The 18,368-nt window shown below is 35.6% G+C and overlaps 1 protein-coding gene across 3 annotated transcripts in view; it reads right to left on the bottom strand.

The window, feature by feature from the left end:
* The window catches only part of LRMDA (leucine rich melanocyte differentiation associated), a 688,129-nt gene that overhangs the window by 267,136 nt on the left and 402,625 nt on the right, over nt 1-18,368 (bottom strand). For 2 of the 3 annotated variants that reach the window (XM_086616874.1, XM_086616875.1), the window contains one exon: nt 16,889-17,015. In XM_086616874.1, the coding sequence (XP_086473000.1) occupies nt 16,889-17,015 (127 nt within the window). The remainder of the gene's footprint in view (nt 1-16,888; nt 17,016-18,368) is intronic. The other variant, XM_086616876.1, reaches the window with a different exon arrangement.

Here is an 18,368-nt window from a genome sequence, read left to right as displayed (position 1 = left end):
GAAGAGATTTTGTAGAGACAATGAAGTTCTTAGCCCTCAAAAAACCCTCTTAAATCCTGGAGGGCTGGTAACAGCACACAAACATATGTCTGCATCTGCACGCAAGATTCACATCAGAGCCATGCTACCAGCCTTCCGATAGCGATATCTTATGCTCGCAGTCTGACACCTTATTAGTATAAGATTTTCTTCTTACCTGGCCCATCTGCTTTTCTTGATAGACAGCTTTTACCATGCCCCTTAGAAAGGAAAAAGTGATTATGCTATTTTTCTGACTTGTTTCTGAGTGGAGAAGAACCAGCACTGAAAGACTACACGAAAGCCAAACATACAGTCCTTTCTCCTTTTTTAAAAAAAATAAGTCTTCTCCAATACAAATTACATCAGAAAAGTGAGCATTTCTTTGAATAGTGCAGAAGAGAAAGGAACTCTCCCGAACTGCAGGCAGAATTTTACTGCAAATACAAAGGGGTTGCCCTTCAGTCTAGGCCCAGAAGTTCAGCCACAGGATAAGTAAATTATTTGGTTTATTCCCGTTACAGCAAGTTTCCACCAATTAAAACTATTTCACCATGGCAATATTATAGATGAGAAAAACAATACACCAGCAATTTAAGCTCTTCTCCATCTTGACATCAAGTAGCTACCATTTTCAATTTACATGGCGTATTATTATTTGATTAATCTATTTCTTTCAGACAGTATGTGAAAGAATATTTTCTGCCACACAGAACTGATATATCATGTACCCAGCTAAACACTAGCCCTGATAATGCTATGTTTTCATCATTGTTCTCAATGCAGGGATTAGAAGAGACTACTCTCATCTTCAGGTAACTACAGCATAGGCAAAATCTTCAGCTGAACCTTTTCTACACATATAAATCAAAAAAAGACATCTGATTTTTCAAATTTGCAGTAGCTGGTCTATCTACATACAAAATTTCAACATCCTCTGACTGAAAATAAACTTGAAATTGACTTCCGTTAACCTTCTTTGGGATCATCGGACAGTCTAGATTGCAATATAATTGCTTCCCAGCTGTAAAACTGCAAAAAATATCAGGCATGTGCCTTGTTCTCCCAGACCATACCATCCCCCATGTTAACTTCACTGCACTGGTATTACATAAGATTTACAGGGCTTGAATTGGTACATTTTAGGTTTAATTAGAGCTCTATAAATTTTCAGTAGTGCTACTATGACAGTGCCTCAGCTAGTGATCATTGGTTTCCCCTGCATTCTGGGCAGAAAATAGAAGACCAGGCTGCAAAGGACAAGACAACCATTTGCTCTGTATACAGCAGTTTTTAAAAGCCAAACCATATTCCACTAGGGGTTTATCAAATCAAAAAACAGACTTTACACTTGCCAAAATATGACCTCAAGAGAACAAACCAAATAAGTTCTCTACCAACAACATATCTATTCATTTCTACTTGGGGGGAGGTGAAGGAAAGGGCAGGAAAAAAAGAGTACTTCACATAAACCACAGTTGTTCCGAAGTTCTCTCCAGAGAAACTGTTAAATAAATGGGGGAGAAATAGACCCAAAAGCTATGGTACTGTTGCCTTGAAATCAGAAAGATGCTACGAAAAATAACAGGCCAGCAGGTCAAGAGAGATGATTCTGCCCCTCTACTCTGCTCTCATGAGATCCCATCTGCAATACTGCATTCAGCTCTGGGGAAGGACATGGAGCTGCTGGAGCGAGTCCAGAGGAGGGCCACGAAGATGATCAGAGGGCTGGAACACCTCTGCTATGCAGACAGGCTGAGAGTTGGGGTTGTTCAGCCTGGAGAAGAGAAGGCTCCAGGGAGATGTTCTAGCAGTGCTTCCAGTACCTAAAGGGGGCCTACAAGAAAGCCAGAAAGGGACTTTTTACAAGAGTGTGTAGCAATAGGACAAGGGGCAATGGCTTTAAACTGAAAGAGGGTAGATTTAGATTAGATATAAGGAAGAAATTCTTCACTCTGAGGGTGGTGAAACACTGGAAGAGGTTGCCCAGAGAAGTTGTAGATGTCTTATCCCTGGAAGTGTTAAGGGTCAAGCTGGATTGGGCTTTGAGCAACCTGACCTAGGGGAAGGTGTCCCGGCCTATGGCAGGGGGATTGGTCCCTTCCAATACAAACCATCCTATGATCTCTAGTTTCACATTCGAAAATAAATCAAGAATACAAAAGCCATTCTATTCTTTTTCTTTCCTTACTTTATAACTGTCAATGACCTTGCTGCAATGCTTCCCAGAAAGTTAGGTGTGTCCTTTACTGAGAAACCATGCACCTGGTACCGGAACTCAATTTAAAGATATTTTTCTATTCACAATATGAATTATTTTCTCACCTTGTAAGAATTCTCTACTGTCAGTCATAAAGAATTAGAAGTACTCCTATCAGCAAATTACCCATACAGTTGCTGCTGAAAATCTTGCCAATGCAATATTTCTTCATATTTAGAGAATGATTGTTTGGTTGTTTTGAAACTAGAATCACATGTCCAAACATTTTAATGAGTTATGCTTTGGAAAGACCATTTGGCATGGCACAGATCTACAGTTCTTTCTCTTCCTCACATTGACACAGCAGACTACTCCTTCAGAGTCTACTCAACAGGAGTAAAAGTGGATTCAAAGGTTTTATTCATATGAAAGAAGAATTTTGTGCCACACATATAGTGCTTTTGCCTAGTCCTGTTATAGCATTCCATCTTTCAAAATTGCTCACATCATCTTTGACTCATTATTTAGAAGTAAATAGCACTGTAGAGTCTTGTTCAGACCATAAGATATGAAAAATCATCACACAAGAGGAAAGAAAAAAGCTGAGGGACATTATACAAAAGCAACATAGTTATAAATCTGAGCAGACCTCGGGCAATGGATTAATATTGTGGCCTGTTAGACATCTCTGGAACAATATGCAATATGAAACAAAGCACAAAACTCATGCCAAAATGCATGCAAAGTGAGCAAGTTCTCCAAGAATAGCTCTAAGACCAAGTAGCACCAATATTTTATGCTTGATGTTCAACAATCCAACGGACTTGGCCTGTACCTAACTGCAAAACATGCAAGAAACATCCTGTTTCAAACTCAGGAATGCTATTTTTCCACAGAACTATATACAGTTTATTCCAGTTCGTGCTTGATGGGCTTGACAAGAACAGGTAGAACAGGAACATTCATGGCCTCTACCACTCCGTTCTTTTTCCTCAAGAGACTACTTGTCTGCTGTTAGTACCTCCATTTTTCACAAACATTTAGTTTGTATTTTCAGTTGGCAATTAATAATGACAATAGGTTGACTGCTTACTCATATCTAAACGTTTTACATAAATTTCCAATCATTGGTGACTAGGTAGCACCCATACACCATAAGAACACATCCTTAGTGGAAAATAACAAAAGCAATACAAAAAGCAAAAGTATTGTTTTCAAATAGATGCAAAACTTTACAGGGAGAAACACAAGCTGCTATCTGGTGGTAAAATAATAGCAGGGAAAAAAATAGCAGAATGCAATAAGAAAAGACGACCACAATATGTACACTTATGCTAGAGAGGATCCACTTCCATGCTTACAATTACCAGTTAAATTCAGGCACATTCACATAATACCATTGGACCAGGATCCTGACTCCACAGTGTGATTGAAGATAGTTGTGTATTATTTCAACAAAATATTTTTCTTCCTCATTCACATACTTTCTGTATGTGCTCACACTAATAGTCCTTTTGACAAAACTCTCCAGAAAATAATTAACTTCAATAACTCTTTTGCAGCTACAGCTACACAACTGGGTGGCAAATATGAGCTTTCTACTGCAAAACTTGTCTTCAAAAGCATTAAAAGAAAAAAAAATTACAGGTTCAGCACAGCTTCTGGGGTAAAATGTATATTTGTGATAAACATATCAAATTCCCTAAAAACTACGCCCATCGAAACTTCATATTTAGACTGATTAGGTTTCCAAATCATATAGGCAGCACAGTTGTGTATACTTTTTTAACAAGTACAACCACAGAGAAATGCTGAGAGATTTAAGAGAAATAAAAGCATGATCAGCTAGCTTGTAATCTTCTTTTCTCTTATTCTCCTCCCTATAGCTGCATTAAATTGCCTGTTGAGAACAATAACATATTTGTGCTTTTATAGGTAGAATGATTTGTATTATGTAAAGATTTGGCTAACAGAGTAAAGAAGCATTCACACTGAGCTGGATTACATGCTGTTAATAATTTTCTGGATGCTCTAGGGGATGCATAATTCTGGAGGACTACAGATTAGCATTTGAATATATGCTTTGTAACACATCTCAAAGCAGACTTTTTCAATTTACTTTTTGCCATTTTTCTAGAACCACACTAACCAGAAATCAAGTAATTGAATGCATTTTGGAGGAAAATGTATACCACAATCAAGTTTTTATCCCCCACCTCCACACACTCTTAAAAGTACACAGAAAATTTGTTTTTTCCCAACTCCCACACTTTTTCAATAGCTTCCATTAGAACGTCAGACTACCTAGAATATGTGATCAGGCTTGCAGCACTGTTCTATGCATGTTGAATAAATGGGTAACTCAGCAAACAAACCAGAACCTGTTGTTCTGAATAAAAGCTCAAGGTATCCAGAAAGCTGTTTTTGCTGTGGGTATGCTTCTGTTTCAGAAAGTAAGGTTAAAGTACATTATTTTAACAAAATTAATAAAACACGTCACATTGCAAAGAAATTTGCCTCAAAATATGCTAATATTTTGTTGTTATTGAGTATAAACTTCAGCATAGACCAGACTCTTGTATTTCTGTTTTCATGAAACACTGAACTCTTTTGGCCACCAATTGCTAAACATTGAAATCCTTTGTAAACTATGTATGTCTTTTCATAATTTTTGAAATACTTAGTACTTTAGAACATTCTTAAAGTATATGACTCTCTAATAAACGTATTCTCAGATAAATTCAACTGGGAACCATACTATAGGGTTTCTTCTTTAATAAACTACTTTTCTTAGCATTATAAGGTTCACCTAGCAAGTACATGTTCACTGGACAAAATAAACTTTTAATGACCTTTGGTCCTCAGTTATAATTAGTTGTCTGGTCCCAGTTGCTTACAGTGTAAACAAAGACTGATAAACCCACATTGGCTGCACGTATTTATTGCATTACAAACCAGCTGCCAACTGTCTAACTGTTCTAATAAAAAACTATTTTCTAAGGTTTATGTTTTATTGCATGTATGACTCCCTTATTGGTTAGCATTTTGGAGTTGTGGAAAAGGTTATGAATTTAGAAACTGACTGCATTCATATCATATTTAAAACTTAATGCTATTTTATTAAAGACATATGGGCCTCCAAAGTACACATATTAAATGTCATGTAAGAAAAGTAGCAGTTTAAATCATGGTCAAATTCATTTTTGACGTGACTCCTGAGGCTTCCCAAGATCTGAACTATTTCTTTGTAAATCTGGCAGTTTAACCACACTCATAAATCACTTTCAAAGCATATTATTTCTTAATTTTACTGCATTAGAGAGCATTTGGCCTACACAGTGAACTGTTTGTAACTGTTATGTGAACAAAGTTGTATATTTTGTCTTACAATGTGGGAAGAAAAAAAAGTCTTACTTTCTCAATCTGAATTTACTTCTTATTTTAACCCAAATGATGTTTCCTAATGAAACTCGCCAGAGTAAGATATGTAGGATAGTTGCTGCATTGACATATCAGAAAACTTCATCTCCTTCTGCTTCAAGCTCATAAATTAGAAACACAACTGTAATTTAATCATTAAGTAAATATGCCACAGGTTCTTTTACAAGAAAGAATGCTTAAGTTTTTCAGGCCCTACCAAGGTTGAAAGAGAAATGAATCATCTTTGAGACAATGCACATATGTTTACTGGGCGCCTTGATATAATAACATTGGATATATCAGGTCTGAAGCATACCTTAAATACACTTGAAAATTCAATGATCATAACTTAAGTCACCAAATCTTAAATGTTCTGTGTCAGCTTCATTGTCTGTAAGACGGGCAAAATGCTCTTCAGTCAAGGTTTTTAAGAAAGCTAAAACATTGGTCTGTCAAGTGGACAGCAAAAATTTTAAAAAGAAAAAAAAAAGAAAAAAATGAAAATTCAAAGTTCAAGGAAATCACAATGTGATTTTTGTGGAAGATTTTTCGAGAGTTTTAAAAAGCGTGCTTAGATCAAGACAAGTTTGTGTATGCATTTCACCTCGATCAATAAAGATTCCATGTGTGGAAACTGACTGTATAAAGACTATTCTACTGTCTCTAAAGTCAATTGAAAATCTGTCGCTTTGTTCAAAACTGAGTAAGATTTTCAATGGTCAGCCTGATTAGGACAAGTTATAATTAGCAGTGTTCTGCTACAAGGCACAGAATTCAATAAAATTATTCTCCCTGTACTTCAACACAATGAGGTCAGCATCAGCTTCAACTAAGGTTCAGGAACTGGAACCAGAATCTGTAAATTCAATATGATTTCAAGGGAGCAGATGAAACTGTGCTGCATCCTTTTTCTTTGACAAAGGGAGCAGTTTTAGAAACTCATTAGGCAAAAAAGTTCAAGATTTCTTACAAAATATCCCTTTGGCCTACATATTTCTGGTAAGAGTGGAGACAAGGGGAGAAATATTAGTCCTTCTCTGAAAACAAATTATTAATTCTTTTTCCTGAAATAAGTCATAAACCAGCTACAAATTGGTCATGTTCTTAGTCATTAATAAGGACTGAATGACTGATATGCTTGAGCTTTTAGGAGATGACCTCATCACTACCAGCCCTGTGTGCCTCTGGGACCACACTCTGGCTGACATTAGTGTGAGGGAGGATTATTATTATAATGCTCTGGTGTACTTGACCTGTAAATATTTTGCAGCACACGGTCTTCTCTTCTAGCACAACAGGAAAGGCGAGATTCATCTGCTTAAACACAAGCTTCTACCACTGTTTTAGCCATCCTACAGTATCTGGGCCTGGCCTCACATGGTAGCTCCAGAAAACCTTGCATCTCCCATGGATACTTATCTGTCATCCCTACAGGGACTTGCTGTATACTTTAGGGTATCTGAAATGTCACTAGACTGCTATTTTTAGGCACTTGCATTGTTTCCAAAATTATTAAAAATATTAGCCAACACCAGGTTCTTTCATTTTACCTCCCCTTTTTCACTTGTCCTCTCATTCCATCCATCTGATTATGGCAACACTAAAAACAATCTAGCATCCATTTCACAACAAGATGCTATATGATGTGCTTGCGTCACATTTATATGATGAAGACATGGTCCTCTATGCCCCGATATAATTTAGGTCTTCACACCTGAACTTGTAACCTGCAGATCACTGTAGACTGTTCTTTTTGACCACAATACCACTGATGTCAAAAGGAAACACATGGAAGAGAAAATCTGTTTCTGTAGAATCAGGGAATCCAGCATTATAACAGATATCATTAAAAGTGTGATTATGCAACCAAAACCATCTTGCTAATAGCAAGCAAACCCTAAGAATACTAGCGGAATAACTACTTGCAGAGAATCACATGTTGAAAGCACTCTATTTCTTATTTATTTATTTATTTGGTTTGGATATAGAAACTTCGCTACCACAAAGTTGTTAACTACATCATAAGAGAAGGTTTCTTGAAAGATTTACATTAATGAAGGAAAGTAGTACAAGGCAGAAAAGAAGCAAAAGAATACAGTCATTTCAATCACAAAGAGCTAGTAAAATGTCCCAAATAAATACTTTCTCTTCTCCCTAAGAATCAAGGAGAGGGGAAGAAGGCAAGAGGAATTAAGGAGGAAATTTATAACAAATAGAAAAGTACTATGAAATACAGAAAAATTACCCTGTAAACACTGGGGGAAGCTTTCAGTAATTTAGATCCTAGGATTTACCAACAAAAGAAGAGGCTACTGAAAAACAGAAGAGTACAAAGATGTAATGACAACAATTACAATAATCTATATAACGTAACTTGCAATTATTCATTTCATGGATGTTAAATTGAATATGGATGTTCAATTAAACAAATCTTATTATCGAAAACCCTATCAACCTTTAAGTTGTTTTTTTCTTCCTTCTTCAAAATATCGGCAACCTAAAACTATGTGGCAACATAAGTTGGTGTGATAGAACAAGTCATAATTGTGAGAGCACGATATAAAAAATTATTTACAATTTCCCACAACGTTACTTTGTACAAAAGAATCACCTTTCTCAAAACCCTGCAGTATAAGCTCTTCCAAGGAGGATGCCAATGGAGTTGGTTAAGTTAACGTAAAATACCACCCTGTTTATGTTGTGATCTTCCTCATAGCCTGTTGTCCCTTACTGCAAGATATGCTTCTAAGAAATCACAACAACAAATAATTTGTCTTCATTTGCAGTGGCCCTTGTGACCACATTTATCTCTAACACCTAGTGACCTTTTGATGGGTCAGCAAAAGAGTGAAGCCAGGTCTTAACACAGCAAACATACACACTGCAGAGCTTGCTGTGAAAACTATATAACATCCAATCATAGTCAAAACAAGCAATAAACTCAGCCATGACAATTCTTTCCAACTTTTGAACCAGGTGCTTCACATTTACAAAATTACAAGTAGACCCTTTGTTAGTGGTATTTTTTCACTCATTTTCTCTCTCAGAAATCTTGCTGTGATAAGCAGCTTTCAGGAAAAAAAAGTATTTTATAATTGGATGGACCTTTGTTTCATGGGTAGGAATCAACATATATTCTAACCATCACATTTTAGACTACTATTAATTCAATCAGAATGACTTATAAACATGATTTACAGTAAATGAGCCATATAGTGCCTCAAAGTCCAGGGGAAAAAAAAAGAATCACCTATAAGGATAAAAGAATAGACTTGGCCCAAAGTTTTGCCAATGCCACGTTATATATATATTTTTTTTGACAAAATGCAATATATGAACAACTTCTATTCCTAACAGTGGTCTCATCTGATGATGAGATCAATTGCATTAGTTGTTCTGTAAAGAGGAACTGCAGAAGAGTGCAGCGAGCTTTGCTTGTACAGCAGCAATGTTTCCATTTCCAAAAGAAAAACAAAACTTACAGGATAAAATTCTAGCCATATCAATCCATTGGGAATTTAAACCAATCATGATTCTTTCCCTACTTTCTGATATCACAGTATTACATTCTGCTGAACGGCATTTTGTTAAGTAGACTGAACAGGCTGATCAGAAGACAAAAGCCAGACCATATGCTTTCAGAATTTAATAATTGAAGTTTTCATAGTTCTGAATCCACAAATCGGAAAAAAAAAAAAAAAAATAAGAGCAGTAATAAACAAGTTGTCATGCTAGTTTCTTCAATTAAATGGATGTGTTAATGATATACAGTGCCTATTGCCATTCATCAGAGCATCTCCAGGTGCTTTACAAATATTAAATAAGTCTTACAAAGGGATCAATTTGCTCACCACTGCTGAAAGACAGACATCTTTCAGGTGCAAAGTAGCAGCTGGTTAACTAGCACACTGCAATACTACATAACAGTTTAGGGCAGAAGGTGGAGAAGAATGCCTTAGTAAATTGAGACTGCAGAGAAATCCATGGAGGCAGAATGTAATTACCTGAATTGGAATCAGGCCAGGGCTCCAGAAGTAACACCCCTTCCTATGCAAAAAGTGCATTGGGATCATTAATGGTTAAAAGGACACCAGCTTCGTGACAATCACATACTTTTTTTTAAGAGGAATAATTTTAGGAAAGAGACATCACCTTTTGCATCCTGTATCTTCAAGAGCAATTAGAAACTGAAATGTAGTCCACATAATACCTTCCCAAATATCTAAACACGTATTAGTTTTTCAAGAATTATAAGCACAAGAACAATGAAGAATAGGCTTTCCCCCTACCCTAACACACGTATCACCCACACGTCTAATCTTCCTCCTTGACAGCTAGAATTACAGCAGGCTAAGCAAAGAGAATACATTCCTTTGCTAGTTCAGCAGCTGTATGTTTGCAGCTTAGCCTCCACTGTTTAAACTAATTGTTTTTCTCTCATTTACTGACTGAGGGTCTTTCTCCCTAATCATGTGACCTCTCACACATGAAGATACAAAGTACAGCATAAAACCCATCAACTCTCTTTAAATGTCTTAGCTTGCAGATTCAAGCATCACATGCAAGCCTCTAACTTTCCAAGCTGTCTGCAGCTCAGATTCCCATCTTCAATTTTACTATCATAACTGTCTTCACTTCCGCTTTGGATACTGACCCTTCTATTCCCGCTGTTGGCTGCTTTTCCCCAAGCCTGCCTTTCAGTTTGCTTTAACACAGCTGCTCTTGCAGGTACTTTGAAGGCAATTCTTTACCAGCTGGCCTTAGCAAACTGCTCTAGATCCTGTTACTAATTCCACCTTTTCCAGGAGCAAGAGTTTCCTCACATGATGCACAAATTCACAGCCAGATCAAATTTACTGTTGTAAAGTGTGTGAAGTGTGATTTCTTCACCATATAGCAAGTGCAACACTGGTCTGCTATTGATCATATGCAAAGACATTAGGATCCACTGCACAATAACTTGAAACTAACAATGGAGTCTATGGATCTCCTTCATATGCACATTGAATTTGATAAATGATCAAAGGAAATGTAACAGAAGCTATTACATATTGCTAATTCCCGAAATATTTCATCCAAAGACTATATATCAGGCAAGATCCAAACTACGGTAGCACTGCTTGTTGACCTGTATTCTTACATGCTGTAACTATATGCTCACAGGTCCACATATCATTCTCTACAGTGTCTCACAGATGTCTTCTATAGAACTTCATTAGCTGTTTGATGAACTACCAGCTTTCTGCTTATTAGTCTAGTATATAACTTTTCAGTCACACCCTTAAGCCCTTTATCACTTGCACGGCTACAATAATTAGATTTCCCAGTTCTTAAAATCTTGTGTCACTAATTTACCCCACAAGCACTGTGAGATGTGACAGCAGATTTTCTTTCTCATCACTGAATCAAGACATACTCATATTTTTGGAACTGATTTTTTGTTGCTACAAAAATTGAGGACAGCTTTAGTGATCTTTTTACCGTCTTCTGAACAAAGTATTTTTGAATTTATGAATATCACAGGATATACGGATCCATTTCTGGATTCAGTGTGCTTCGTGGTGAACTCATGCACACACACACAATACCAAACAGACGGCTATTATTGCAATGTGTCTATCAAGGGGACTTGCAGATATTCTCAGAGACAGAGAGGTAGAAAATATTATTTGATGTTTCAAATACTGGATCATATCCAAGTGTTTCTTCTGGTCTGCTTTTCAACTAATTGGATAATACAAACATACATGCATCTAAACTTCCAAATGAAATAATAATAATAAAAAACCCTAACAAACAAAAAAAGAAAATGTGGATCAGTATACTACAAGGAATCAGAAAATAGAAGTAAAAACCTAAGGTCATTTTTCTCAGTCCTCCAACACTTTGATCACTTCTTAATGTTGGAATTTCACTATGCTTTACTCATTCCATCACATTAATGATCAAACCTACTGCCCTGCAGGACAAAGAAAGGCTTAGTAAAACATGTCATGCCCCAGTTTTAGAAAATAAGTAAAATCGACTCATTTAGAAAAAATATGTGCAAATATTATTCACACACTATTTCATAAAATTCATATATATATATAAATCTATATATAAACAAATGCTTACTTACATTTGTTTTGGATCATGGGATTCGTTTGAAATAATGGGATTTTAAAAATGAAAATTTTTAAATGACTTGACTTGGCTCTGTCAGCTTAGTTCTAGCAAGCACCATTCTTGAATCCGGTAGATCTTACTCAGCAATTTTCTCTTCTAAACCATTAAAGTGTTCATACATAGAAATAGAAATTCTGGCATTTTTTTTCAATTATTCTTTATTTCTGATTTTGATGAGTCACTAGAGGATTAGGAGCCAATCATGTTATGGAAACTTGCTTAAAATACTTCAACTTTCCAAAGACCAAAATGGATACTTCAGCATGTCAAATAGTAGCATGACTGCTACGTCTTTGAAGTCAACATTATTCACTGCATCATCATAGTCTAGATTAGAGTCTGAAATTCTTGACGTTGTTCTGTTTTAGTACGTGAAATCTTGACATCTGGATGATAAGAAACCCTGTTATGCAGAAGCTCTCTCAAAGAAGTATCGTACTAGCTAGTGGTTCATTGAAACAATGATTCTTTACACTTTAAAACCCCTTTGCTCTGTATCTACTTCAAATGCTGTAAGTTCACAAGGCAAGATCTCTACACAATGGTGCTGGTAAAAGGAAAAAAGTTGTGAGCAATGCAGATGTTCTCCAGACTTGTCTCTGTCACCTTTTATTTACTTTTTAAGTCAGCCCATTTTCCTAATTTAGAGAGGCAGGAACAAGGTACATGAGATGCATTAGCAAAAATGTCTTGCACAAATTCTTGAAAGTGGATAGGATATATCTATTTATTAGAGATATTTTATGTATTCTTATTAAATAGTTAAGGACAAAAATTATTCAAATTCCTCCTTATGTTTCACCTGATTTTAAAAGAATTTGAAAAAGCATATATCGGCATCAGTCACTTCGATAATTTCCTATGAGTATAAACACAAGAATACTGACAATGATCCGAAAGCAATACTATAGATTTTTTGCTGACCTTATTGCTTAAGCTGTACTGCCTAAATATTTACTCTTCCTATCAAAACAAAATAATCTCCCTCTATCTTCCAAGTAACAGTGTGAGCAAGAATCACACACACTCAATTACATGAAATACAGATATTGGACTTGCCTCTCTGCTTAAATGTCTCCATCTTAGTTCCTTAGAGAACAAATGCTATGTCAGGTTTTATAATTATAACTTGTGACGAAAACTATGCATCTGAGGGGGGAAAAAAATCTCAAAACACCTATACTGCCATCTTTTGTTGTACAGAGTTTCCTTTATACCCAGAGGACAAGATGCTCTTGGTAAAGTTGCAAGAAAATAGAATAACTCTACATAATATTAAGGCAGCTACTTGGAAGTATACCTATGTACATCTGCTGATGATTTGGTCCTACAAGCTTCAAGACTGTTACATATGACAAAATACACACTGCTTGCTTTTTCCACTATAAAAAAATCTTATAAAAATGTTAACCTTAAAAATGCAGTAAGCTAAAAATAGCTGTTAGGTAGAGGAGTTGCAAAATACTGGGAAATACATGTATTTTATAAAAGCAAGTGCATTGACCCAGTATTAAGCAATTAAATTTATATTTAGAGAGACCTACGACATTGTGTATCTAGTCACACACTTTAGATATAATGGATATATCCACATTTTATCATTTAGATTAAATGATCTTGAATACAGACCTTTCCTTTAACATATGAAACTATGATGTGCTTTGATACATCTTCATTTTGTTTATTGATATCATATGCAACTTAAAAATGAGGAGTCTTAAAATGTAGTCTCAAATCACATTCTGTTTTGCATATCTAAGTTTTAAAGATGAAACAGTTGGAAACACAACTCATACCTATAAACCAAAGAAGGGTACAGTTTTAAATAATTATGTCAAGAAATGACAACTGTACTCTTTGTAGAAGCAGGGTTGAATAATTACAAAGTTGGGACATAATTAAGCAGTTTTGACTGTCGTATTCTTGAGCTGTCATTCTGATGTGAAGTGCTGTCATAGCCAGAAATGCACTTCACACTGGACAGGCATCTTCCACTTTGATCTACACTTATGCCAGTGAAATGAGGTCATGGTCTGGTCATTAAACAAGGCTTCCTCATCTGGCTCAATGCCTCTTATCCAGCCAGGCTTACCCAATCTTTATTAAAATCAGGCATGATACAACATTCAATATTATGACAAAAGAAAATATAAACATCACAGAATAATGAAGTTCAGCTCACTTACATGGAGCGATGGAACACTGCATTGTAACATTAAACTGTTTTCTAATAAATGACTGCATCTTTCCATAAGACAGTCATATCACAAACAGATGCATTTTAAACAAAGGATGAAATGAAGCAAAGCACAAGAAAGTGCAGCGGTCTGTTAAAAAAAAATGAAAAATAGGGAAAAATGAAAGTAAAAAAATTTATACAAAATAAAATATTTATGACTTAGTGATGACTGGTGATTGCTAGATACTTTTGCGTTTGAGTAAACACAAGCTAGTCAGATGGAAATTTCTTGCTTTTATTCTTATTTTGTGTATTTTTTCTTGGTGGAGTATTTTGCTCTCCCAAGTATTTCATGTCAAGGCTAAAATGAAAACAACTCCCCACATCACAGCCTCTTTAGATCATCAGCCTGCTTCTTATGCTGAATAAGCCATACCATCTCCTGCTTATCACAACAGGGGATAAAAAACCACACCCAACCTAGGATTTTTTGGGGTTTTCTTCTGAAAAAGCAAGTCTGACAGGTTCACTGTTGTTACTACATCTGGCAGAACAATATTTCCATGTGGCACCCACCAACATAAATACTAATCACTCCAACTTCATTTCTGGCAAGCACAGGCTGACACAGTGGCTAGTACCTTAGGGGGAAGGAAAATACCATTCTCAGGAAGTTCACTGTCAGCAGGGTTTTATATCACTAGGTCAGCTTCGTAAGGAGTTTTTCTGATGACCAATACTGGATGTGCTGCAGTCTTCCTCTTAGTTTAGATCAAGGTGTATTCTCTTCTAACTAGTTTCAGAAAGCTCCAAATATATTACCACTAGCTATCTGTTAAATTTGGCTGAATCTGGTCAAAAATCTCAACAACTATATGGGAGGGCCACTGATGAACAGACAGAGAGCACAAGATTCAGGAAGCATGAAGGCTGAAGAATAAAAAAATATTAGGTATTCAATATATAACATATGATACAATTTGAAAGTACAGTTATTGTGCACATCATCTTTGTGGTATATAGAGGAATGCTTGTTATAGTATAGCAATAAATATTTATATACATACACATCTGCATCTGAAAACATATGCACAGAGGACTCAATAAGTGTTTTCAGACATAAAAAGAGTTTGCATGCATGCATACTGTAAGCCTGAATATCCTAGGAAACAAGTAAAAATTCAAAACAATTTTAAGAGTTTATAATATCTGTTCTGCATTCAATTTAATATTTATTTTAAATTAGCCACTTCTGTAATATGTATATAATATCATATGATGAGGGTAATTTTGTAGCATCTTAAGAAGCATTAATTCATGCCATGAAAAGCATTTATAATGATTTTCCTATCAGCAATTTGTACCAAACCATTTATAAAGATGAAAAAAACCCTTTACTATGGTAATAACAACAGTAAATTTGAGCCTTCTGCAAATTTGCTGAAATAAACGTACGTTTTATCATCAGACTTAGTGGGTAAATAATTCAAAAGTATACAAAAGGTTCAATTACGGATATAAAAGATGAAGATGTTATCCCTACATTTGTGAAGTATTTCACCCTTAGCGATTGACTTAAATAGAGGTTTCATCCAGAAAAGGAACTTCAAATTAAGAAACAGACACTTTTTTTCTTCTCTTGCACTATTAAGTGGGTTAAAATTCAAAGAGCAGACTCTTAAATGAAAAATCTAATTGCTAATAAAATTTAAGAATCACTTTACCAGATCCAAAATCTGTTTACATAAGAAGAATCATAAAAGAAGACAACATACATGCACTATATCTAACGCATTTCAGCTATTGCATTTGGTCAGATTTAGCAAAGTTGGTTTGCTATGAATAAGATATCCACAACAGCTTAGAAATACATTATTTATTACACATATGAAGCTGAAATAACGACAGGCAGTGGTAAACAATATATCAAAGTTATGCTTGTATCAGAACTGTTAACATTATAGTAGTTATAAATGAATCAGTCTGAATTAATCTGTTATGCACTGCAATTGTACTTGTGATAATGCACTTACCTAGCAACACTGTTATGCTACCAAACAGTGCATTTCCATAACTGCTACATTATTTTTCAGCATTATTGGAAATCTGCAATCAATTATTGATGGTGTATTTCAGAGAATAAAATAGCAAACAGAAAGCAAGTACACTGAAAAGTTGAGTGAAGTCTTAAGAAAGATCTGCAACACTAAACCACTCTGAAACTCAGATTGCTGTTATCGTGTATTGATCAACCATGTAAAAAGAAGGTAAAGCAGAGAATGGTAAAGTGGAGAACTCACATTTGCGATCTGTTTGCGTCAGTAATATGCAGTACGCCTGGAGTTGATGCAAGCAGTTTCAAAAGCTCACATTACTGAAACTGTCTCTCTGATGTTGTCAATGCTCATTAGCAGGACACCACATTAAGTAACATCATACAAAATTAGAATCAGCTGGTCAACTAGAAGCTAATAAACACCATAGGTGTGAGCTCTGCGATAGACATTTGCATTTAACATACAAGACGGGACAACTTGTCAGAAAAATTGCATTCTTTCACAAAAGCATATCACACAGCTGTTACATATCTTTAGACAGGGTAAAAATATTCTTTTAAGCTCAGTGACACATATTAGTTGCTTTGTTATACGAAACAGAGGTTGGAAACCATAAATTTGATAACATAACCACAGTCCATTAACTAGACATAACAGAAAAGTTTGATATTAAACCACAGAAAAATTACTAATGCTTTTGTGCTTCACCTGATCACATTTACCAGTCCTTTCATTCGAAAGGTTTTGTCTGTTACTATAGTGAAAGACGCAGCCAAGCTTTTGGAATTATTTTAAAACAGTGTTAATGAATCTCATTGTTGTTACTTCTTCCATTTAATCTCCTACCTTAGCATCCTTGGGCTTAACCACTTTCATGAAGGCACCTCTCACCAAGGCTTCCTCTCTCTCCCTCCTCGTTACTTTCCGAGTATCAAGAAATTTCAGGTTTGTCAACTTGTGTAGGACAAAATATCTGACAGAGAGCAAAATGCACACAGTTAAAATACAGTAATAAACAAAGACATACTCACAAACCAGATGATTAAAAAAATAACAGCAATAAACAGCAAAACCTTTGTTTCCTCTCTCTGTTCATCTTTCTCATTCAATGCAGCTTATGTAAAAAGTTATAATACTTTACTCTCTGAAATGAAGCTTGTTGTAAGCTGCCCATAACAATTTATTACTGGATGGATCAAACAGATAAGAAAATCATCACCATGGGCATGTATATTCTCTATAGGTATTAGTGAGGTATAAGATATACCTAAAAATAAAATAAATTGGAAATTGGTTTGAATTGTCAGTTTGGAAAAAGGACTTCTGAGTGATTCCAAAGATTCATTCCCATATTGCAGGGGAAAATCAATCCATAACACAAGAAACTGCCAGCTATCTTTTCTAAAAGAATTCGTAGAAAACATTGATCTGCCAACACTTCTTCAGATGATTATTATATTTTCCTAAAAACACAATGATCAGAGAAGAGAGACATGAACAGCAAATCAGGGAGGGGTGTAATTTGCCTTCTACCATACTTGCTAAAACACCATCCTTTGTCTTGAAACGAGTGTATGTCAGTGTTCAAAACTCTTAACATTTAAAAAAAAAAAAATTTCAAGAGAAAGCATGGAGAGTTATTCCTGGTCTTTGCTCTTCAGGACTACATTTTGACACAGGCATCGTTTGCAAGAATTCCAATTTGGTCCTGTCTGAAACACAAGGTGTCCTTATGGCATACGGATCCCAGCTCAGGATTAAATGCAGAAGCACACAGGGAGAGTCTTTTTTTATTAAAAATATTTTAGGAATTCAAAGTTCTTGTTAGGATCCATTAGTACTATATTCTATTTATCTTTTAGAAGATCCATTTAAAGTACAGCAGCTTTTTATCTTCAAAAAAATACCATTGGCTCCTTTCTTGCAAAGGGAAAGAACAGGGCAGATGGGAAAAAAGCCACACAATCGTGGCAAATCAAAACATCTAACCACCTCAAGTACATGCTATTTACATTTAGTCAACCAAACATGAAGCAGATATTGCAAAGTGAGGGAAGTTCCAGACTTTTCCTGGCAGAGTGTAGAAAGGTGATTGAGAATGTTCCCCATGCCTAGCTGCTTTGAATGAAACTCCAGTCAGTCAGAGAGCCTCCTAATCATACCAATCCCCTTTGGCACTGGGAGGAAGAAATCAAAGTAGTAGAAAACTCAGCATAACATAACATTTTCAAAAAGCACCACACAAAAAAATGTGTTTTAACAGGCAAGAGTTATCTTATAATACTGTTCTCAAGACCAGATAAACATGTGGGAAAGACTGTAAGAC

The sequence above is a fragment of the Tauraco erythrolophus genome, chromosome 9 (assembly GCF_009769465.1).
Source record: "Tauraco erythrolophus isolate bTauEry1 chromosome 9, bTauEry1.pri, whole genome shotgun sequence".
In the NCBI taxonomy this organism is placed as follows: domain Eukaryota; kingdom Metazoa; phylum Chordata; class Aves; order Musophagiformes; family Musophagidae; genus Tauraco; species Tauraco erythrolophus.
The sequence above is the reverse complement of the archived record's forward strand: the minus strand, read 5'-3'. Positions and strand labels throughout refer to the sequence as shown.